This window comes from Trypanosoma melophagium (genome assembly GCF_022059095.1).
Source record: "Trypanosoma melophagium isolate St. Kilda chromosome Unknown ctg29segment1, whole genome shotgun sequence".
Taxonomy (NCBI): domain Eukaryota; phylum Euglenozoa; class Kinetoplastea; order Trypanosomatida; family Trypanosomatidae; genus Trypanosoma; species Trypanosoma melophagium.
In genome coordinates, this window is record NW_027125161.1 from 71,437 (window position 1) to 95,164 (window position 23,728).

Here is a 23,728-nt window from a genome sequence, read left to right on the forward strand (position 1 = left end):
ATTCTTCTCTGACTCCCTCCATGGCACGTTGCCGAGCAATCCCCCTTTTACTGGCGGCGGTGATCCTCACGCTCTGCCACCCCACGGCCGGACAGACGGGCGTCTACGCCACCCGCTACGCCGTCGTCGCCGACCGCCAAGCCACGAAGGTCTCTGCCTCGGCTGATTGTTTCATCCGCGGCGGGTTTCTCCCAATCGACAACACCGCCGCCGCCCACACCGCCATTGGCAACGCCATCCGAGCGGTCGCCCCCGCCTCCGGCTACGGCGCGTACCTCGGCGGCTCCCTCACCCCTTCTCTTGCCTTTGGCTGCCCAGGACCCGCCCAATCGATACCCTCCACCAACTGCGTGTGGCATTGGAATGAGGGGTTCTACGAAGTCGCCACCCTCCCGTTCTATCGCGGGAATTTGCATCCATCGTCGAACAAAAATGGTCCAGGGCTAAAAGGGGCTGGCGCATTGCCCGGGGTTCACGCATGGTGGTACACTGTAGGTGGTGTACAGATGTACCCTGCGGAGAAGTTGTTAAAGGAAATCATGATCGTCACTACTTCGGAGGTTTCTAACCAATGGGTTGATAACGATGAGGGTCCTGGATTCCTTTATGGTAATTCACAAGTGAAATCGTTTTTTTCCGCCTGCCAAATCTCAATTCCTGTTATACCCCCACATCCGGAAGATGATGGAGACATAGTAATTCCACCCAACCCTGTTATATCTACTGGGAATGAAACCGAGACAGATAAATCTGGTGCTTCATCAACTACACAGGTAATTATGTTCGTTGCGGCAATAGTTACTATTATCTTTTGTTTCCTTGTATTTTTTATATACTGTTGCTGTCAAGAAAGAATATTAAATTGCTGTTGTCCTGATCATTGGGCTGAAAAGATGGGAAATGAATATATAGAAGAAGCTTCATCCAGTAAAGAGGAAGAGTCATCAAGCAGTGATAGTGAACTTGGAAGTGTTAGTAGTCAAAGTAGTGTGTTCTTAAGACGAAGTAGCAGTAGAAAGAGTTACACGATGAGACGAACTTCACGTGGAGGTCGTGAACTTTTCTGGGACAGTGACAGCGATAGCGATTAGTAGTACATCTTACCATGACAGTACCACAAGGGTTATAGTGGTACTGCACAGTTTTCAACTATATATATATATATATATATATATATTTGTGGCGAATTCAGAAGATGATATTTCGGGAATCTAATCGATAGTCATGGACTGACTATTTTTTTTAATGCCTTCCTCCCTTACCTTTGAGTAAAACCAGCAAGTGAGTGCATGTGTGTGCATTTGTTTTTTTTTTTCTACGGGTTCATATACCATATCGTATGGTATCAAAAAATAGTCTATTTACTCGTTTTTCAGGTTTTAAAGAGAATTGTATGTGTATTTGTTGGCGTGTTGTGACTCTAGTTTTCATTATTAATATCTGTGTATGTGTATATATTTTTTTTCTCTGTTATTATTATCCCTGCAATTTTTTTCACTTTTTTAAAGATAGAAACACCTTTTGTATGAATATTTGATTTGACTACCTGTATATGTGCATAAATATTTTTGAAATGTCGTTTGTATTTTGTGTTTATGTAATATTTACCAGCTATAAGTGTGAGATACAGTGAGAATGGTATTATGTGTTCTTGAGTGTCTGTATTGATTGCTGTAATTGGTTCTTTCCCCCTCTTATTTTGTGTGTGTTTTTTTTTTTTGTGATCACTTTGTTGAAGTCACTTTCTAAGGGCTTGAATCACGGTGTTTTACAGAAGAAAAAGGCAAAATGGATTTCATACCACGTACCATCCTCATTCTTTAAAAACAGAAAAAAGTATACATAAGCGAAACAGTAACGAGAAACTCTTTTCCTATATATATATATATATATATATATATTATACTAATTGGAGACAAAAAGGGGAAGGAGTAGGATTTCAGGAAAGTAATAGCAACGAAAAAGGAAAGCAACAACGGAATACAAAGAATTAGGAAGTAAGAAAACAAAAAAGTGAACTAAATAAACCCATCACGTACAAGTATGTGGCCAGCAGGAATAGCAAAGAACACTGTTTTAAGCGTCAAGTTATCCGACGTGTGTACTGAGACAACACAAAGCAGAAGCAGCAGTGTTGGAGGTGAAAATAATACTGTCGCCAAACCAGATGAAGTTGACTCTCTTTCCACCCCTGTAGCAACTACAGAATCAGGAAATACTACAATTAGTACTACTAATACTAATAAAACTAATATCCCTACGAATAGGATCAATACATCTAATACGGTAGGTATGTCTCGTCGCGGCGGTTCCCGTGGTATTCTCCACCCAGTGTTTGCACCACTGGAATGTACTACGTTGGCAATCAATGATGAAGATAATGAGGACAGTGAGAAATTTAATGTTAAGGTACAAATTTGAACCCGTGAAAGCGGTCAACGCTCTCCCCTTGTGGCGACCCCAACACATCAAGTAGGCAGGGGTTTTAATAACGCATGGAATGTATGAGAGTGGTACAACGAGCCCTCTGGTTCTTACTCCTATAGCAGGGCAGAAAGAGTTTCCTCCTCAGTCGTCTACACCGCCAGTTACAACGGAGCCATTACTGCCAACTGTGGTGCACAGCGCCCTTTACGGTAAATGCCGTTTTATTTCGTTTCCTACACTTCCTTTATATGAAGCACCACCACCACCACCACAGGGAAGTTTTCCACTTTTCATAGATCAAGTACTTTTTGAGACGACTACAGCTGAACTGATGTGGCTTTTCCATCGTACTTGTGGTGCATGCTCAATTACCATTAAATGTCGTGGTATTGGTTGTTTTATTCTGCACCTAAAGAGTGAGTCAGAGCGAGCACTTGTGCGGCATTTGCATAAGCGTATTTTGTTCGATATTGGCGGTGTATGGTATGCCCGTTCTTTGGAATAGGTAGATAGCCTGTGCGAACATGTAGCACTCGATGGACCATACTTGTCGAAGCAAGCGAAGTTACCAAGGAATTCAATGGTGGTGGAGGATATTAAAGTGGACTCTGCTGAAATACCGGGCTATTATCCTTCTTATTATCCTCAAGGAACACCGCACTCGCAGTCTTTTGCCGGTCATCCCAATGGCTGGGGCAGTTCTGGTAGTACAAGAGGAACACCAAGAGGGCCTATGTATGGCTCAAAGCCACCATCACCATTGATGGCTCCTTTGACATCAACACAAGCACCAACAATAATGTTATCGAGTAATCGAGCATCAAGTACGACAATGGACTTCCAATAAGGTGTTCTGGTGTAATGCGACGCTAAGAAAATAACGTTGAAAAAAAGAGGGAAATAAAATGGGAAGATAATAGGTGAGAGGAAGATATTTTGATGTTGAACGACATTTTATTTATTTATTTATTTACTATTATTTACAGCAACAGTCGGGAAATGACCTGATGCGTTTAAACTCAACATATTTGTGAGAAGATTTCTGGATAGTAATATTGTTATATGATCATTATTAGTTTATATTGCTAGCGTGTACCTTTTTAAAATAGAGAGGCAAACCACGCCAAGGATGAATGTACCTTCAACATGAATAAAAAGAGAGCTGAGTAAGTATATAAGGAAAGCAATGCTCGTACAAAACGGAAAAAAAGGAGGGACAGACATATAAACAGGAATGATGGCGTAAACGAGAAAAAAAATCATTAATATAACGAAAAGAAAAGCCGATCTCTTATGTGTTTGTGTACGGGGGTGTGTGGGTTTGTTCTTTAATAATGAGAAGAAAAAAAAAGAATATTATTTGTTACTACGTACGTCTGTGTGTGTGTGTGAAGGAATTTCGGGATGTTGTATACCTTAATAAAATAACTGAGATATATTTAAAGAGGAGACGAAAAGAGAAAGTTAGCAAGAGTAGATTTTTTATAATTTCTTTTTCTCTCAAAAAAATTCGTTTGTAGAGGTGCAATAATGAGGGAGTAGTGAAGTATCGTTTATTATTATTATTATTATTATTATTATTATTATTATTATTATTATTATTATTAGTATTATTATTATTATTTATTTCCTTTTTTATTACAAGTACTTCATTGCATTTTTCTCTTATTCATTTCTTTTTTATATATATCCCCTCTCCCCCTTTGAAAAGATTGTTTATTCGTTGTGGATCAATCCTTATTTTCCTTTTTCTGGTAAAAAATATATGGTGAAAAGAAAAGTTTTGGCTGAGTTTCTTTTCTTTGTTTCCCATAATAATTGCGATTTTTTTTTCGTCTTTGTACGCTTCTGTCTAGTAAGTTGCTCACGACGTAACATCCTGTTGAAAGGGATGTACATAGTCAGCATCATCTTTTGGTGTGTTCCCAGTTATAAGCTCCCTGTTTTCCTTAAAAAAAAAAACCATTGGTCATTCTGCTTATTTACGGAAAAGGAAATAAGGAGAAAAGACGTGTCCTGTGCAAAGCTGGAGGTAACGCAACAAGTGGAAATTAGATGCGCGATCAGAGGCATCAGCTTTGCTCAGAGCTGATTGGATAGTACAATCTGTGTGTTATTATTATTATTATTATTATTATTATTATTATTATTATTATTATTATTATTATTATTATTATTATTATTATTATTATTATTATTATTATTTGAATAACAATATTGCTCTCTCTCTATTCACTTAATCCTTTATTTATTTTTGTGTATGCACATATGTGGTATTTTCTTTCATTGTTGGTCTTCACTGTGTGATGGGTGTCGCAAGAGAATTACTTGGTGTGTTGAATGGTTGTGAAAATACGGAGAAATAAACCTGTCTGTAGGTTGTATTGTCTTGGTCCCCTTCGGAAAGGAAAATGGGGAAAGAGATGGTATTTTAAATGGCTTATTTTCTCTGTCAAAATGATGGAAAGAAGGAAGTAACAATATATATTTATGAGATATTCATCCCCTGTGCCGGTTTCTTTTTTTTTCCAGGGGTTTCCAGGAAATAGCTAATATATTTCGGGATTATTGTGGAATGATGGGAGATCAATTATGTATTGTAACAAAGTAAAGAAAAAAAATGTATATGTTTGTAATTTAATGTTCATCTCTATTTTTTCCTATTGTTTCCTTTTATAGCTTTGTATTGCATAGTTTGCTCTCCATGTCAGATTGATAGAGATAGAAAGAAAGAAAGGAACGAAAAAGAATTGTTATGGCATCTAATGTTACTATAATTACTTCCTTGTACCACATGGAAGCAGTTCAACTACTCGTATCAGCAGCGTTTCCAACTGCTTTTGTTAGCTTTTCTGATCTTTCTTTTTTACCTCCTACTGTAGCAGTTTCTTCTTCTGCAGTTTCTGCTGCAGTTGGTACAACAAGGGAGGAAGCGCTACTGACTCAGCTGGGTAAAAGACTAAATCATCATAATCCACAACAGCAGGAGGCCTTCAGTACGTCATTTTCATCAAATAATAAGAGTGATGGAGATATAATCTCGCATGCCAGACGAGGTCCCTTTACAGAGTGTTGTTCACCTACTGCAGTTGAAGCTTGGAGAAGGCTCTACCGTAGATGGCCTCCACAACTCGTAAATGGACGTCAGTTATGGCGGTATGATGAAAATGAGTTAATGGCACCCTCTTCTTCTTCATCGCTGTCAATGCAACGGCTACCATGTTGGACGCCTCATGCTGTGGTTTATATTGGTGGTTTTGAGGCTCCAGATCTTCGTCGTGTTGTAGCACCACAATTATTTAACCAGGTCCCACCGTTTTCAAGTGATCTGGCGGTGGATCGTACGGTGGGAGGAGATACGTTTAATTACGAAAAGCAGAAAATTCCCAAGTATGCTGCGAGGGTATTGGATAAAGATCTTCTTTTGCATGAGAAGGGTTGTGTATTTCATGAACCAGACTTATTGGAAATTGCTATACCAGTTTCAACAACTCCAATGAGTAACAGTAAAAAGAAAAATTATTGCAAGAAAAATAATAATCTATCAATAACACGACGTGTTCGTACATTTCTTTCTTTTGCTAGTTGCCAAACAAATATTAGCGTACTTCAACTGGCTTCAGATCCAGTTCAACGTGTTGCACTTCGTCCAGCATTTGGATTTTCTCTTGTAGCTCTAAAATATGCTCTTCCACCTCCTGTTGTGGGAGCTACGCGTATCCTTCGTCAATGGAATGCGTCATGGTCTGCAACTCCCCTCAGTACTACCTTTTGGCTTTCTGCAGTGGGACATGCAGTAGAGCAGTGTGAACTGGGAGAAACTGCAGATAATGTGGACAAAGATTGCCCTGTCTTGGTAAAGGATGCAATGGTACTTGCCGTGGCTGCTGCTTCTTTGGTGAATAAATCTCCAGAAAGTACTTATAGTAACTACTTTTTACCTATTGAAAGATTAGAGGGAGAGAGGGGAGTAAAAGAGTTGATGGATGTGGCAGGCCGTCTGCCAGTATCGGAACTCCGGGAAATGAGAACGGAGTAGTTACGCTTTCCTATGTAAGGAAAAAATAAAAACAAAAATACTGGTAAGATTGAATCAAAGTACTACATGTGAATAGCAAAATGGTAGAGAAGAAGTGAAAATAAGGAAATGAAATAAAGAAAAATTGTTTAACGCATCGGTTAAAAAAGTTTACTGTAATGTATCTATTTCTGGAATTTATCATTCTATAAATGATTGCCTTATTTTTCGTTTACTAGTTAGACGATTAAGAAGAATAAGGATCACACACACGCACTCACAGAGTTACATTCTTACGGTATTTTTTCTTGTTCTTTTTTTCTTTCTTTTCTTTTTTCTGCCATTATTTTCACTTGCCTCTACTCCTATAATAGATTGCTCTATTATTTATTTATTTATTTATTTATTTATTTCTTTTTCTGTTAGTGTGACTGTGTGTGTGTGAGCATTGAGATGCTGTACCAGATTGTGAGCAACGTGTGTGACGCGGTGGAGCTCTTCATTGACGATGCGATGACCGTCGGGGAGGTGCGGGTCCTCGCGGGGGCGATGGTCGGCGCGGAGGAGGACCGCCACGTGGCGGTGACGTTCCAGGGGCATCTCCTCCACGACGACGGCCTCCCGTGGGCCGCCCTCCTCCGCGCCCGCCCCCTCCCACCCGGCGGCCCCCGCAAACTCTTCGTCCACGTCTCGGACCGCCACCCGGACGGATCGGCGGAGGCGATGCGGGTCGCACTGCGGGCAGCCGCCGCCACGAGGGAGGAGGAGCGGGCCGGCCGAGACCAGGCACGCATGATGGAGCCGATCATTGACATGATGGTGCAGAATCCGAGGTTTATGGACGCCGTTCTGGGGGCAGACCCGGCCATGAAACGTATATTGAAGGGGAACCCAGAGATGGAACGCATGTTACGAGATCCAGAGACGTTAAAGAGCTTTATTATGGCACAAATGGATCCAGAACAGAGGCGATTAATGAGTAGGGATCTCCAATTACAGATGGCGCAGGTTAGTGCAATTCCAGGTGGTGAACAGCTGCTTGAACGGTATGTTACTAGTATTTTACAGGAATTAGACTCTGATGGTGATCCCACGCAACGTGATACAGCTACTGAAGTGGATGAAGAACAAGCTCGTCCAGATCCAAATAAAGAAGCCAATTGTGAAGCATTACCAAATCCATGGAAACAACAATCATCATCAGCTTCTTCTTCATCGATGCAGAACAATCTAGATTGGATGGGACCAAATACCGATATGACAAATTTTCTTTTAAATAATCTTGGTGGTGAGAACCCTTCTGGTAGTGGGAATTCAGCATTTCCGTCGTTTCTTCAACTTCTTGGAAATTCCTCATTGATGAGTGGTGATAACCCTTTTGCCACAGCAGGATCATTTGTGCCTCAGGGTGTGGAAGCTTCTAATAGGGAAACTATGGCGCAGCCAAGTACAACAGCACCAGCGTCAGAAAAAACAACTGATAATGCAGCGAAAGATAAGACACAATGGGCAGCTCAACTTGCAATGTTAAAGGATATGGGATTTGATGATGAAGCGCTTTGTTTGGAAGCATTGAATGAAACAAATGGGGATGTGGATGCAGCGGTTAGTTTTATTGTTGATAAAGCAAAATAATAAACTCTAGTCTCTCTCTCTCTCTCTCTATATATATATATATATATATATATATATACCTGCCAGCGCATTTGTGTTGCATAGTGATTATTATTATTATTATTATTATTATTATTATTATTATTATTATTATTATTTTCTTTGCGGTGGTTCACTAACCCCATGATTACGATTATTTTCCTTCTTCTTTTTACTTGGGTTGCGGTGTATTTCCCATTTATTGCTTTAATTTTTTATTTAGTTGTTGTTTTTCCTTTTTCTTGGTTTTGTTCTCGTAGTTCTTGACATATATATATATATATATATATATATTTGTGGTTTCTTGTTTCATCCTCTCAAAAGCGTGTTGATATTAGAGTGTTACTTGCTGTGGTGACAGTGGAAATTGACGACACAGACGCACACACAAGAATCAAAGAAAAAAAAAAGAGAACGTTAATGAAAATATATAGAACAAATAGATAATACATATCTGTACTTATTTGTACATTACAAAAAAATCAGAGGAAGAGTAAATAAAACCCGAAAAAAAAAGATTTAAGCAAAAAATATAATACGTTTTGTTAACCTGACTTAGGTTGATAAAGAAACACTAGATAGGAAGAAGGTACAAAGGTGATAAAGACGAAAGGAAAAAAGAGATCCCACAAAGTTCTTGTTCTTTATTCTTTTCTACTACGTTACTGTTTTAGTTTCTCTGATCAGATGCGATTTATTGCGTCCTTTGTGACAGGTCTAGTGACTGCCATGATGCATCGGCAATCCGGAGATGAGATGCATTCTGCAGAGTGTTACAGAAGTACTGAAAATGCGCTACACTTTCGCAATAGTAAACGTAGGGGAGAAGTTTTTTCCCAACGATATGAACCATACAAATTGGCTGAGGTGATTCCCATTACACATGACACTGCACTCTTTCGTTTTCTTCTTCCGGAAGATGAGGAGTTTAATCTAAAGCCGTGTTCTACACTACAGGCGTGCTATAAGTATGGTGTACAGCCCATGGAACAATGTCATCGTTTCTATACTCCAGTTACACCTAATCACACAAAGGGATATTTTGATCTTATTGTGAAGCGGCGAGAAAATGGACTTATGACAAATCATCTATTTGGAATGCATGTAGGGGATAAATTACTTTTTCGTTCTGTAGCCTTTAAGGTACAGTACAAACCAAACAAATGGAAACATGTGGGTATGATAGCTGGAGGTACGGGATTTACCCCTATGCTGCAAATCATACGTCACTCACTTTTAGAAAAGTGGGATGATGGTTCAGTGGATAGAACAAAGTTATCATTTCTTTTCTGCAATCGTACAGAAAAACACATCCTTCTTAAAGGACTCTTTGATGACCTTGCAGAACGTTTTAGTCGATTTAAAGTATATTACACCGTGGATCAGCCGGTGGATCCTGAAAACTGGACGCACTATGTAGGCTATGTTTCAAAAGAGATGATAAAAGAGACAATGCCAGGACCGGATGAAAAAGATAAAATTATTATGTTATGTGGACCTGATCAATTACTTAATCACGTTGCCGGTACTCCAATGGGTACAATGAGTGCAATGTCTGGTGGTATGAATATTCAACCAATAGCCCCAGATCTTAACAACTTGGTTGGACTCGGTGGTATACTGGGAGAACTAGGGTACTCTAACGATGATGTGTACCGCTTTTAACATTTACAGACACTAAGAAATGTTTGGAAAGAGAAGAAAAAAAGAAAAAAAAGAGTGCATGTGATTTAGGTGGGATTTTTCTTTTTCGTTTTTTCCTTGATTAGTATACATTTGTTTAAGAAAAAAACAGGAAAAAATTTAGCATCATACAATGTATTTTACTGAGAACATTGAAGAGGAGTAAGAAAGGTTCATCACAGCATACTCACAGATAAACATGCAAATGAGAATGAAGGAAAGAGAAGGCAAAACATAAAGAAATAATGATAAAAAAGAAAAACAAATCTGAAGTGGAGAAACATTTTACCAGAAAGAAAAAATAAATAAATAAAGAATAATGATAATTAAAAAAAGTTTCTTTCTCTTGCTAGAAGAATGAACACATAGACAAATACACATGGAAAAAAAGGATAATGTTTTATTGGTGTTTTTTTTGCTTTTTTTTGTTTTTGCCTTTCTCTGCTTTATTGTTCGTATCCTGGGAGTGGCATTTTGGTGTGTTTTTTTTTCCTTCTTTTTTCTCTTACGATCGTTGGTGGTTATATTGACCATGTATTGTAATTCTATCGCTGAATTGTTTTTGCACGTACTAATTCCCTCATTTCAGTTTCTTTTTTTTTTGTTTGTCTACGGGATACACACTCCTTTTCTTTATTCACCAATATATTTTTTAAATCCATTTTATTCTTCTTTCTTTTCCTTTTTACCCTCTTGTCGCTTGGAAATAAATACAAATATAATCTCCTTATACACCAGTGTGTTTTTACAGACGAAAGAAAGAAAGAAAAAGAGAAACACCTTCAAGAACTTGATATCAACAAGAAGAAAAGAAAGAAAAAGTAAAATAGGACTTGTAATAATGTTGCGCCTTACCCGTGGCAGTCTCACTGGTCGTGCGATGATCTCCCGCGGAAGTCCGGAGTGGTCCCACCGTTTAGATCTCAAAAAGGGAAAAAAGACAACAATGCTGCACAAACTGGGCACCAGCAAACCCAATAATGCACTGCAGTATGCACAAATGACACTGCATGACTTAACAGAGTGGTGTCTCGCCTATTCACCGTGGCCACTCACATTTGGACTGGCGTGCTGTGCGGTGGAAATGATGCACGCCTACGCCGCACGTTATGATTTGGATCGTTTTGGTATTGTCCCACGTCCCACACCCCGACAGGCGGAGATTATTATTGTTTCTGGGACAGTTACAAATAAGATGGCACCACTTTTGCGTAATATTTACGTACAGATGGTAAATCCAAAGTGGGTTATTTCTATGGGTAGTTGTGCCAATGGTGGGGGGTATTATCACTTCTCGTATGCGGTGCTGCGTGGGTGTGAACGGGCTATTCCGGTGGATTTTTGGATTCCCGGTTGTCCACCATCGGCGGAGAGTCTTGTCTTTTGCCTGCATACGCTACAGAAGAAGATACGCTGGCATGAAATTCAAAAGTACTCTGTGCGTGGTTAATAAATACTCTACTGCTGTTGGTAGCAGTGGTATTGAGCTTCGGAGTGGTAGTGCAGTCGGTTTATGCACAAAGATACAATAGCGAGATATGAGGTGTGATGTGGCACCAAAAAAAAAAAAAAAGCGAGAGAGTGGGGAGTGGTCCATTGCAATATAATGGACATCTGTATATATATATATATATATATATGGGACTGATGATTATGTGGAAATAGGTGTGGGAGATATACAAAAGAAAAGGTGCAGGTGAAGAGGATAGATGGTGCTATCGATAAAGGGAAAGTCGCACAATACGAATGAAAGAGAAAATGACAAGAAAAACTACGAATACAGAGACAAGCACATTACATTACACAGATGGATTTCGAAAGGGCAAGTGAAATAAAAGGGTTATGGAACAAAAAAAAAGATAAGAGTATGAAAGGGGAAAGAAGTGGTGATAGGGTAGAAGAGGTATTAATAGGCTACAGCAGCAACATGTTTGCATTTCTTATACATTACTCTTCACTATAGAACAATTGGCGATTAAATTATTATTTATTTATTAATATTATTTATTTTTTTGTTGAGGGTCAGATGGGATAGAGGAGGAAGACTGGTAGCAGTTATGGGTGTGTAGAGATCTATTTTTTTCTTTCGTAGAGGATGTGTATGTGTGTGCATGTACTTGTATCTTTGTCTCTTTGTATGTTGTTTGTTTACAAAGAAATAGGAAGCCTAATGTACTACAAAAGAAAGAAAAAGAAGACTAACAAATTGTAGAGGAAAACAAAAGAAATAGTCCGACTGTTAGTAATATAGACTTTCCTAAAGCGACTCTGCAAAATCATTTCATCTGGGAATACGGTATTGTTTCTCTCTGTCCTTTTTTTTATTTCTTTATTTGAACGATTCATTATTGAGATTAGAAAAGAAAATGGGTAATATCACTTCTGTGCTATCAAGTCACCGTTATATATCTTGTTCTCTGTGTAGCTTTACTTCCGTGAGGAAGACATCACCCATCAACTAATTGCCCCTATCATATTGTTTTTGTTTTTCTTTCTTTTTTTTATTGACTGTTCTCTTAACTCTCTCATCTCACCTCATTATACGGGTTCTATAGAAAGATACACACAAAAACAAAAGAGCCATCAAAATCAAAACAAACGAAAAGAACACAATGTCATCCAAGATATGTCATGTTGTTTTATTTTCCCTTAACAAGGCAAGGTTGCAGGCAGCATTTCCATCGGAAAGTGACCTCCAACGTCAACTTCAGTCTATCCGGGCAAATGTCCCCGGAGTGCTGGAAATACAAATGGGACCTGCGGCCTCTGCACTGTATGAGGGCTATGTAATGTGCAACGGCGAGTACACGCACTGTTTGGTTTCAAAGCATTTGGATGCGGAGGCACTGCGGATGTACGTCACACATCCGGTGCATGTCGCATTTGCACAGCAGCTGGTTGCCGCAAGTGAGAAGCCGCTGACACGTATTGACTTTGAAATAAAGGAATAATAGCGTGGAAAGAAAAGGAATGTATGGGTATATGGGTATTTTGTTCATTTATTATTATTATTATTATTATTATTATTATTATTCGTTTTTCTTTTTTGCTTGCGTTTATTTCCCTATCCTCTCATGGGTGAAGTAAATTGGAGCAAGAGAATAATGAATGCAACGTGAAGGTAAAGTATATAATAATGTGATGTTGGTTTTTATATTTTTGATGTTTTTGTTATATTTTCTCTCTTATATTGTAAATGATTGGAATATGCATAGAGAAAAGAGCACATAACTCAAATGGGTGATGGGATTTCTTTCATTTCATTTACAAAACAACAAGAACAAAAGAGTTAGCATTTTTAGGCATCGCTGACCATTACATAAAACCACTTAACTACAACGTTAACCAGTAGAATCCAACACGAATAAAACAACAATAAACAAACATATATATATATATATATATTTGTACTTCATGTTGTGCTATTTAAACTCCGTGATGGTATGGACGTGGTGACGCTGGAGGAACGCATTGTGGCTGCCCGTCGCGGTCTTCCCGGCCTCATTGAACTCCACTTCGGCCCCAACGATCCCCACATGTATGAAGGGAAGTGTGGGAGTCCCAACGGCAACACCCACGCCCTCGTCTCCCGCCATGAAAAGGCACATTATTTGCAAGTTTATCAGAAACACCCACGTCACACGGCACTCGCCTGTTATATTTACTCTTTTGCTGTGCGGGCACCAACGGCGGTGGACTTTCACGCTAGTCCATAATCACACTTGTAGAGGAAATGAGAATAGTGCTGATAAAGTGGAGGAGAAGATACAGAGATTTTGTTAATTCGTGTGGATGTATGTATTTATATTTTTTTTTTATTGTGGTATTTAGGTGATGGTGGATCAAAAGAATGAAGAGGGGGGCAAAGAAAGTAAATAACTAAAAAGACGTTACAAAAGACTATGGTGTGATTCCATTAAGAGGAATGGGGGAAAAAAAGATATAAATACATCAAAAGGAATATGTCGAACTTATTACTTCTAGTTGAAAGAACAAAAAAAAAAAAAAATGCACGAACATTCCCTCCCTCTCTCTTTCTCTTTTATTCGTTCTTTATTTTTGATGTTTCTATTGTTCTCTACTTACTGTTCATGCCACAACATGATCAAGGGAGAAGAAATATAAAAAGAAGAAAGATAGAGAAAATCATAGGAAGAGTGTATGGAGTTCACTAAACGAATACAAAAAGTAAAAATAACGTTTGTATGGAATAAATGAAGGAATTTAGGGGCAAATCTATTATTGGAAATTTTCAATAAAGTTGACCCCATCTGTGAACATCAAATAAAAATTAAAAGCGTTGAAACAGAATATATAAAATCGTTGAATTTATACAACAAAAGACAAAAAAAAAAAAAGGAAAAAGAGAATATGTACATCTTTTATGAGTAGTAATAGCGCCAGATTCATTTGGAATAAGAACTATGGGAGTCTTTGGAGGGTTCTTTTTTTTTTACCTTCTATTTTATCTCTCTTTACTTTTATTTTTATTTTATTTTTCTATTTATTTTTTACTGTCTCATGACTCTTTTTCCTTTTCTCCTATTGATGTGTTATGTAAAAACAAAACAAAAAGACGGCCCGAAGTGCTCCGAATGGTGTGATTGGGGATAATATTACAAAAAAACATCATGCGAATTATAGAGAAAATAAGTAAGGAGCGAAAGAAAGAAAGACTAACCAATGGGAAACAGAACCACATTTAACGGTATAAACTTTAATAAGGTTTTACGGTATATATATATATATATATATATATATATATTTAGTTATTTATTTAGTTGTTTCTACTATAGTTAATGGCGGATCCATTGATTTCTTTTGAGAAACTTTATTTACTTGTTTTTTTTTTTCATTTTATTTTTAATTTGCTATACACTATCAGTAGAGTTACATTTAGATACAGGTCAATTGATTATAAGGTGAGATTCCTCATTGTGTTGGGGTTCTAAATGCGATCTGCTCAAAGGCAGTTGGATGTAAGCCATTCAAAGGTGTTCTTTCAGCGAGCTGTGCATATAACTTCCACAAGTGTTTTCTTTACACCTAAAGAGGGAGAATCACTCGATTTTCAAACAGTATGTAGTACACCAAAAGCACATCGTGAACTTTTGCAAAGAAATGGAATTATTGCAAAAGTAATACTTACCGTGTCATCAGCATCTTCTTCACTGGGAGACTTTAAAACACGTCAAGGTCGATTGAGAATATGGTGGAAAGTCTTATTAAGAAGTGGACTTGTACAACCGGACATATCTAGTGTGACCGTACCTGTTAGCATGGATAATGTATTGTGGCCTATTGTAGATGAGAAGACATTCACAGCTCGAATGAATATAGCGGCACGTTCTTGGGGGGATGAAAGCCTTAGAGAATGTCCATGTATTGCCCCAGTGCTTTCTGTAGAACATTTTTTGTATAAAGAGCAAGATATTGTGGGTAGACTTGGTGTAATTTGGATGCCAAATTATACATGTAGTTTACAGCAATGGAGTGAGAGAGAACTTTCTAGACGATATGTTGCAGAATCTACACTTTATGCATTAATTAATCAAATGACAATTGGTCTTCTTGCATTGCGTGGAAGTAGAAGTTCTTCATCATCATACTTCCTTATGAAAGATATACTTGTCGCTACTACAAACACTGAAGAAGGACCAACATTTGTATTGAATACTTTGGGCTTTCAGGAAGAAGAAGAAAAAGTAGAAAAAAGGGATAAAGAAGACGTATTTGTAACTGAGAAGTGTAATATGTCAAGTATTTTATATCCATTTCTTCCACCAGAACTAGTAATTGATTCAAATAAATCCTTTAGAAACGCAAAATATGATGTTTGGGCTTTGGGAATGATTGTATACAATATTTCATCTGGGGTTTTACAAACTGGTAAAAGATTATCGGATATTTCTTATCGTATGATTAATAGAAATAAAGAACTTCCTTTTAATCACGCTTCTCTTACACCATCTGATATCATGCGACGAGTACGACGAGATCTCCAACCAGGATTGTATAGTAATCCGTTTATTCATCTTGTGCTTTTTATGCTTGCTCAAGATCCATTAACACGTCCCTCACTTTGTAGATTAGATCAAATGCTGCAAGGTTTTTTACGTCATCAATCAATTATTCGATTCCCATTCGCAATTGGTTCCTTTGATCTTTTAAGAATACGTAATCCAGAAAATGTTCTCATAGACCCTTCAAAGGGAATATATATCACCAAAGCAGAGTGTGTGCTTTGTAAAAGAAGACGATGTAACAGTAATAATAGGAGTGGTAATAAAAATAGCAGTCATATTACTAATCTTCCTGCTTGTGCTCCTATGGATCATAGACCTGCTGTATGTTCACCCCTGTGGTCAACAGATGAATTACTTCCTGGTTATATTGTAACAAATCACAGTCACATGACTTACCTTCATCCACTTGTGAGAAAATTAGAAGATAAGGAGAAACGACGATGTATTGAGGATGCACTAAAGGGTCAAAAAATTGACAGAGATTCTCTTTTACAACTTTTTGGTGGTTTTGCGGTACTTCAGACAAGTGATAGAGAACGTCTTATAACACGGGATGTCATGGTACCAATTCCATCCAATGTTCTTTCTAAGAGGGAAAGAGATGAAGTTATAACAACTATAAGTTTTACAGCAGGATTACCATGGCCATCACAATGTACGAGTCAATTACAGCAGATGGGAAGGATACAGCGGGCGGTTCCAGCTTTGTTTAGTGTACGTAATGTATGCTGGTATGCATGGATTCTTCCTGGTGAAACTTTCTCATTAGGCGAAAATAGATGGATGCCAGCAGTTGATGGGGCCTTTGTATTCTGGTTTAATGAAAATCTTACACCATCGGAACAGGATCGTTACTTTCTCCTCTGCAGTGTACAATCCCTAACACTTCAGGCAAGAGTAGATACCACCACCCTCCCAGATCACGCCTTTCAACGCGGTGAAAATGAGAATGAAACACTCTATTTCAGTCACTCAGAGAGTTCATTTGGGCATATAACACCAGAGCGGCGAGGAGGACGAAATAGACGAAATAAAGCCGCAATAAGTAATGCCGCACGACGTCGTTGTACAAACATTTCAGCTATAGATGTTCCTGAAGGTAATCAATTAAAGGAAGGTGCGGCAATAGAAAAGAACTCCCCATGGCATTTCAGTTCTCCTGCAGCAGAAGTGTCAAATATGAATAAGAAAAAGATATTAAATGGATCTATCTCTCGTCATTGTCGTCCTGTAAAGAAAAATTCTCCTGTTCTTATGGATTATATAGATGTTACATGTGAAGAAATGCATGATCCCCAAATAAACTTGCATGATGGATTGAACTCACCTGCACTCGTAACTGTACCTGTAGTAGAGGCGACTTTAGAAAATAGGGAGGACGAGAAAGAAGAAGAAGAAAAACATTTTGAGATGCAAAAGAAAATTTATGAAGAAAATTTACGTATTAATCGAGAACTTACTGAATTAGTAGAGGTCACTCCAACTAAATTCACCTCAAGTGTAAAGAAAAAGGAAAAATCTCGACTTCCTGGAAAAAATGCATCAGAAAACAGTATACCCTATAGTTCCACAGCCGTATCACCTCCAATATCAAAGTTGTCAGAAAGAAGAACAGCAACGGGAATGGCAGTACCAACACTCGATACATTTGATATGATGATATCACCACAACGAAAAGTCCAAAAATCTCGCTTGTCACCATCTAAAACTCCACTACGAATTTTTGGTCGCTGGTATCAGTCACGGTGTGTAGACGCTCCCTATCAATCTCTTACCTTCTATATTCCTGAAACGGGAGAACACGGTCGTCTTTCCCACCCAGTACGGGTGCCTGATGCGATGCGTTATGCCACACATACTCCAAGTAATGCTGTTAGTATGGCATTCTGTGGAAATGACGTGCCGTTATTACGACGCAATCACCCACATTGCACTATGCTACTTCCACCAGCAGACGGCAGCAGCATTATACCACATCATGCACTGGTCTTTTACGATGAGAAACACATAGTATTGGGTCTTTTGGCCTTCCGCTTTGCTACTACGAGTTATCCAAATTTGTCACGTGGTGAATTGCTATTACCCTTTCGCCTTCACTCACCACTGCCAGCATCCTTATCTTTAGTGAGTCAACTTAACGCCGTGTACTTTACGGGCAATGCCGAATTTGAGGATTCCACGCGTGCTGGACGCTGCAGACTCATGGATAGAGAAAAAACAACAATCAGTACAAGAACAAGTGGAGGAGCTGTGGCAGAGTTGCTGCGAAACTCATCCACTGCAGGTGTTGTGGAATCGCCGTGTTTGTCGATCTCCGCTGCTGTTCTCACTTCATACGGTGATCCACGGCCGAAATGCACACACGACGATGACGATGCACTTCCCGCGTGTTGGTTGGGATTTGACGCCGCCTCACAGAGATTGATGCTTGCTGATGTGCAACGGGAGGTGTGGCACCCGATCCGATTTACCGCGGAGGAATAAAAAGTTGTGTTTAAATAGTTCATCAAGAGGAAGGGTGAAGAGATAGAGAGGGGATGAGACATCATTATATTATATTATATTATATTTTATATATCTGTGGGTACTACTAATGGGTAAAGGTAAAGGCGAATGGATGCCCATATATGATTTCTTTGTTCAAGAGATCTAAATAATAAACATAAATTCTAGAAGTATTGAAGGTATTGCTGTTGATGTTTTTTTTTTCTCCTTTTCTGTGGGTATTCTTAACTGCGTAATTATTTTGTTTTATTTTTCGTCTTTTTGTTTTATTCTCTTTCTTTTTGGATTATTTGAGTGCGAAGTCCCGGTCTACTTATATTTTCTTTCTGGGAATTACTGATTGATTTCCTTACTGTTAAAAGTGAGGCAAATCCGTAAGTAAAACTAGATACGATAGAAAATAAGAGTGAGAGACGTTGGCAGAGAAAAAGGAACTCACTCTCTTCTGTCTATGTTTCTCTACTTCATTTTAAGAGGCATAAAATGGATGAAAGACCGTAAAATAAATATAAAACTGTTAGATGAGAAAACAATTCGGAGATGTTTCTGTATATATGTTTTTGGAATTTTTCCTTTTCGTCTCTTTGTATATATATGTAGTTTCCTACGTATAAACAAAATAAAAATACAAAAAAGAAACGAAAGTATTTTGATGTATATCTGCGCATATTTCTTACTAGTTCTTCTTATGTTTCCTTATCTTAACGCTCTTATTGGTTTCCTCCATTATTCCTTTTTTAACTTTTTTTTGTTATATTTCTAATTTGCTTTTCTTAGATCAAACACCTGCAGAAGTAAATTGTTTAACGGGCATTTCTATCTGCACTAGAGTTTTTTATATTATAATTTTTTTTTCGTTTTTAGTTTTTCTACTTTTTTTTTATTTAATTTTTCGTCTTTTATTTGCTCTCACGTACTTAGAGTTTATGGAAGTACAAGCTTTTTGCTGAGAATTACACAAACAAAAAAAAAGAACGAATAAAATACAGAGAGGCAGAAGTTTTTTTAAATATATAAATATGATAGAACTAGTGGATCGAAACTGTGACTACTAGGGTTGAATGCTTTTAGATTCATGTTAATCCTTTGAGTATGGTTTTTTTGTATAGCTGTATGAATATATATATATATATATATATATATATATATATTCATGCACGCAGGAAACGAGGGGGGATATATATATATAGGTAGAGAACATGGGAAACTATAATAGAGAATTTTAGCGGCTTACCTTTTCGTCTTTGTTTTCTTTCCTCTTATTCACTGCACATATTTCCATCATGTTACAAGTGGGATTTCATGTGGTCTATTAGAATAAATAGAAAACAAGAATTCAATAAATAATTAGATTAGGGGAGAAAAAGAAAAAGAGGGGAAAAAGGAGAGACATAATTACGGAATTTATTTTTTGGTTCTAATTGTCGTGTATATTTTCTATAATCTATGATTTTTTTCTCTCTCTTTGGACAATTTATCTTTTTCACTATCTTTTTATTTTTATTTTTCTTCTTTTTACTTGTTTTCCTTTTTGTTTTCACTCTCATTAGCCTTCGGTGTGTGGGTTCTGTACCCACAGCAAGGTAAAAATAAAGTAATGCTTTTAACGTCTTCGAGGCTGTTAGTTGGCTCTGCTCTAAACTCTAATTGCTTGCGACTCCAACGTGGTATATTATTTGCTTCACCGATCCTATTTTCGAGTCGATGCTCCTCTGGAGTGGCAGGAAATGATAAAAAGAAAACACCACAGTCGTTTCCTATATTATCTGCAGCAGAGTTTTCATCTATCGCCCCAATGGTTTTGCTTCGTCAAGCACTACAACACCACACCATGGTAAGGGATGCACCTGATGTTACTGTCACTTCTGATGTTAAAGGTTCTCGTGATGTAATTAGCCGCGCGGTTTTTGATTTTTGCTGCTCTGAAAGTCATATCTCTGATAGCAATGAGGCGTTACGATTGCTTGAGGACGCTGGTGTGGTTGTTTCTATTTCAGATGGTAAAGCAATTCATCTGCGACCCGCACAACTCGTGGAGATGCAGGAAAGCTTAAGTTGCAATGGAGCGATAAGTGATGTTCCTCTTGATTTTTTTCTGGAAGAGGCGAATAAACGGTTGCTAGAAGCGGAAGCTGAAAAAGCCAAAATGGAAGTTGAACTTGAACCGGCACTGAGACGAGCTGTGAAGTGGCGTCGTCTTGTCTGGGGAGGAGCCCTCTGCTTTGCCGGTATACAGCTAGCAGTTATATCGAGATTGACGTATTTCGATTTGGATTGGGATATTATGGAACCTGTTTCATACTTTATTGGAACAGGTACCACAATTTTGTTTTTTCTTTACTTTATTCGCTATGGGCATTCACACACATATAAGGATTATGATCGAACCATGTTACCAGCGAAAGTGAAAAAATATGTCTCTAAAGATTTTGATTGGAAAAAGTATAAAGTGGTCTGCAAAAAAGTAGTGGCAGAACGTCAAATGGTGGAGAGTATTAGAAATTGGGTACGAGAACATTGAAAAAGTTTTTCTTTATTCTTTTGTACTCTACGTTTATTTATTGTTGTTGTTTTTGTATCATGGAGTTTTTCTCACAACGACTTGAGCAATACACAAACACACATACAATATATATATATATATATATATATATATATATTGTGGCAACAAAAAAGAGAGAGAGAGAGAGAGGGGGAGCAATAGCATGTATTTGGCTCTTTAGTATGAATCCTGTATCTGTACTTTTTTCTTTCCCTTGTTGTTCTTTTCTACAGACAGTGAACTAAATCGCTAGTAAAGCGAGTAGTAGAAGTGATAAGAAGCCATACATTGAAACAGTGACACAAATTCAATTACGGATATAACATTTTATAAATATAAACCACATAGAATAGTGATTGTTTTTTTTTGGGGGGCGGAGAAAGTTGAGTTTAAATCGTTTTATTATTATTATTATTATTATTATTATTATTATTATTATTATTATTATTATTATTATTATTATTATTATTATTATTATTATTTCGTTTGTATTGCGATATAGAAATTTTTCAATATGCACAGTACGACTGCATCCAGCAGTAGCATGTACCGATATACTCAGAGTAATACCACCACATTGAATGATGGAGTTAATAATGGATCCATGGTGTATGCTTCTAATCCTCTTATCTTTGATGCAGCGGGTTTACTTCGTGAGCAAAAAGAGTTTTTGGAGCAAGCACAAGCCAGCGAAATTCGTGCATCACTGTTTCTCCGTCTACGACTAAGCGCCCAACAAAAGTTAACCGTTCAGCGTAATCAACTGGCAGAACGTCGATCTATGCAAAAAGATTTTGACAGTTATTCTTCCAACGCCGTTCCTCATTCTGCATCCGCACGTACTACAGCTCCAATACGAAATACAGAAGCTTTTATCTCCAATACTGCTGCTGAAGAACATCAAGGAAATGGACAACATGTATTATTAGATGTGGATGCGAGGGAAGAGAAAGAGCAGGAGAAGGAGGAACAGCATTGTCCCGGATGTGCGCGTCGTTACACAGATATGTTGGCCTTCTCACGCCATAAAGGGCATTGTAAAGCATATGCCGTTTTACTTCGTAAAGCTAGCACGAAAACTGGATCTATATCACATGTAGCTATTTCAAGTGATTCAACAGGTGTAAAGGGTCATTCAATACCAACTTTTATAGAAGAATTGCAAGCTGTGCAGCAACGACTAAATACTATTAGTAATAGTACTAGTATTAATACTAATACTGGTCCTGGTACTGCTATTAACCGTGGTGGTGGTGTTGTGAGTAGTGTTCTTAATACTTCTGCTGTTTCGCCTCCTCCTTCAACTGCTTCTCAACATATGGGGACGGTGACATACTTAATGCCAGAGTTTCGAACATCTGGTGGGGAAATACATCGACGAGGTGTTGGGGGAAATACCGGGGTTGTGCCTACACTTCTTTCGTTACGTACCGAGAGTCAAAGTACGAATTACTCACTTTCCATTCGGTGTTCCACTCCACAGGAAGAGCGAACAGATGATCGTGATGAAAGAGACGGGAGACGAGAGGAAAAAGGTTTTTGTTTTTCAAGAGAACCCACCCCTTCCTCTCCTGGTGTACACTCTCAGCAACGACTTCCAGTGACTGGAGTACTTAATTTAGATGATGTGCCAGCCGCCGTAACTGCACGACCGTCAGCCGATTTAAAAGCCACATCAACTTCAATGACTATGACGTCTCTTACCGACAGGGAAAGAGATGAGGTGGATGGATTCGGAGTTAAGAGTCAGCAACTCCTTTCTTGTCGACAGAGTAGTGTTACAATGATGAGTAACAACGGTAGTATTGCTAATTTAAAGATGGAACCAGAAGGTGTGGATGAGCCATTAAAACCTTGTCCTCACTGCGGACGTCAATTCTTTGCCATATCACGTTGGCCCCGACATGTTGCCGTATGTGAACAACGACAGCAACAACAACAACGGAAAAGCTTAAAGGGTACTGGTACTGGTACTGCACAACGGGTGTATGATGCTCGTGCCCATCGTTTATCTCAGATATACGCTGGTGAAAACATAACTCCAATTAGCGTTTCGCAGGATAGCAAAGAGCCACTCATCTCCAGTAGGGGAAAGGCAGGAAGTGCTCTAGCATCTACTCGTAATAGTAAGAGTACTAATACTGAAAAAAAAACATCTAAATGGCGCAAACAACGTGCACAATTACGACAGGCATTACAATTAAATAGTGGTCGTTCTCACGATACCAATAAAAATGATGATAGTGATGGAGATTTGTTTGAGGATGATCGTGTTAGTTGTCCCTCGTGTGGTCGTCGTTTTGCAGCGGCAACAGCTGAACGGCATATTCCGTTTTGCAAACAACGACAAAAAGGAGGAACTACAATGCGCATGTAGAAGAAAAGGAAAAGCAACGCTAATACTAGGGTATAGAGCAAGAAAAAGAAACTAATATCTACAGAAGAGAAAACAACGAAAATTACATCACAAAACTGGCAACTGTACATTTATTTGGACTCAATGACCAAGCGGTATAAATAAAAAAATTACGTGGTGATAAAAAAAGGGGGGGGGGTCGATATTTTTTTTCTTGCTTTTTTTCGATTTGTTGTTGTTGTTGTTGTTATCATTTTTATTGCATCTTCTCCATAGCAAAGTAATCTAAGATTTTAAGGAACAAGAGAACGAACAGTATTCGTAATGACCGGTATATGAGAAAAGATGAAATGAAGAAGGTTCAGAAAGAGAAACTATAAATTATGAAGATTGTCTATAGAGTACGACGACGAAAAAAAAAAAATACGGAAAGAAAACAACGAAGGATCCATATATATATATATATATATATATATATATATATATGAATTCCTATTTTCTACACAAATGTCCACCAT

The 23,728-nt window shown here is 38.1% G+C and overlaps 12 protein-coding genes across 12 annotated transcripts; all 12 read left to right on the top strand.

Annotated features, from left to right (window-relative positions):
* Positions 1-20: 20 nt before the first annotated feature.
* On the top strand, positions 21-1,091 carry LSM04_008199 (IGP family C-type lectin domain; the record flags this gene model as incomplete). The annotated part of the gene is made up of 1 exon (XM_067332001.1): positions 21-1,091. The coding sequence occupies one exon, from the start codon at positions 21-23 to the stop codon at positions 1,089-1,091; it is 1,071 nt and encodes a 356-aa protein (XP_067190113.1).
* A 952-nt stretch (positions 1,092-2,043) lies between these two features.
* LSM04_008301 (uncharacterized protein) lies at positions 2,044-2,421 on the top strand (the record flags this gene model as incomplete). The annotated part of the gene is made up of 1 exon (XM_067332002.1): positions 2,044-2,421. One exon carries the CDS (start codon positions 2,044-2,046, stop codon positions 2,419-2,421), a length of 378 nt encoding a protein of 125 aa, XP_067190114.1.
* Positions 2,422-2,500: 79 nt separating this feature from the next.
* LSM04_008806 (uncharacterized protein) lies at positions 2,501-3,274 on the top strand (the record flags this gene model as incomplete). The annotated part of the gene is made up of 2 exons (XM_067332004.1): positions 2,501-2,905; positions 2,984-3,274. 2 exons carry the CDS (start codon positions 2,501-2,503, stop codon positions 3,272-3,274), a joined length of 696 nt encoding a protein of 231 aa, XP_067190121.1.
* A 1,908-nt stretch (positions 3,275-5,182) lies between these two features.
* On the top strand, positions 5,183-6,466 carry LSM04_009203 (uncharacterized protein; the record flags this gene model as incomplete). Its single annotated transcript, XM_067332005.1, has 1 exon — positions 5,183-6,466. The coding sequence occupies one exon, from the start codon at positions 5,183-5,185 to the stop codon at positions 6,464-6,466; it is 1,284 nt and encodes a 427-aa protein (XP_067190125.1).
* A 432-nt stretch (positions 6,467-6,898) lies between these two features.
* LSM04_001217 (Ubiquitin-associated domain) lies at positions 6,899-8,080 on the top strand (the record flags this gene model as incomplete). Its single annotated transcript, XM_067332006.1, has 1 exon — positions 6,899-8,080. The coding sequence occupies one exon, from the start codon at positions 6,899-6,901 to the stop codon at positions 8,078-8,080; it is 1,182 nt and encodes a 393-aa protein (XP_067190027.1).
* Positions 8,081-8,785: 705 nt separating this feature from the next.
* On the top strand, positions 8,786-9,763 carry LSM04_001947 (Flavoprotein pyridine nucleotide cytochrome reductase-like; the record flags this gene model as incomplete). Its single annotated transcript, XM_067332007.1, has 1 exon — positions 8,786-9,763. The coding sequence occupies one exon, from the start codon at positions 8,786-8,788 to the stop codon at positions 9,761-9,763; it is 978 nt and encodes a 325-aa protein (XP_067190035.1).
* An 859-nt stretch (positions 9,764-10,622) lies between these two features.
* On the top strand, positions 10,623-11,231 carry LSM04_001183 (NADH:ubiquinone oxidoreductase-like; the record flags this gene model as incomplete). The annotated part of the gene is made up of 1 exon (XM_067332008.1): positions 10,623-11,231. The coding sequence occupies one exon, from the start codon at positions 10,623-10,625 to the stop codon at positions 11,229-11,231; it is 609 nt and encodes a 202-aa protein (XP_067190026.1).
* A 1,162-nt stretch (positions 11,232-12,393) lies between these two features.
* On the top strand, positions 12,394-12,732 carry LSM04_002644 (Stress responsive alpha-beta barrel; the record flags this gene model as incomplete). Its single annotated transcript, XM_067332009.1, has 1 exon — positions 12,394-12,732. One exon carries the CDS (start codon positions 12,394-12,396, stop codon positions 12,730-12,732), a length of 339 nt encoding a protein of 112 aa, XP_067190041.1.
* A 492-nt stretch (positions 12,733-13,224) lies between these two features.
* On the top strand, positions 13,225-13,497 carry LSM04_008389 (uncharacterized protein; the record flags this gene model as incomplete). Its single annotated transcript, XM_067332010.1, has 1 exon — positions 13,225-13,497. One exon carries the CDS (start codon positions 13,225-13,227, stop codon positions 13,495-13,497), a length of 273 nt encoding a protein of 90 aa, XP_067190116.1.
* A 1,236-nt stretch (positions 13,498-14,733) lies between these two features.
* On the top strand, positions 14,734-18,291 carry LSM04_006390 (uncharacterized protein; the record flags this gene model as incomplete). Its single annotated transcript, XM_067332011.1, has 1 exon — positions 14,734-18,291. One exon carries the CDS (start codon positions 14,734-14,736, stop codon positions 18,289-18,291), a length of 3,558 nt encoding a protein of 1,185 aa, XP_067190096.1.
* A 1,618-nt stretch (positions 18,292-19,909) lies between these two features.
* LSM04_007462 (Calcium uniporter protein) lies at positions 19,910-20,833 on the top strand (the record flags this gene model as incomplete). Its single annotated transcript, XM_067332012.1, has 1 exon — positions 19,910-20,833. The coding sequence occupies one exon, from the start codon at positions 19,910-19,912 to the stop codon at positions 20,831-20,833; it is 924 nt and encodes a 307-aa protein (XP_067190106.1).
* Positions 20,834-21,368: 535 nt separating this feature from the next.
* LSM04_002482 (uncharacterized protein) lies at positions 21,369-23,231 on the top strand (the record flags this gene model as incomplete). Its single annotated transcript, XM_067332013.1, has 1 exon — positions 21,369-23,231. One exon carries the CDS (start codon positions 21,369-21,371, stop codon positions 23,229-23,231), a length of 1,863 nt encoding a protein of 620 aa, XP_067190038.1.
* Between the last annotated feature and the right edge of the window lie 497 nt (positions 23,232-23,728).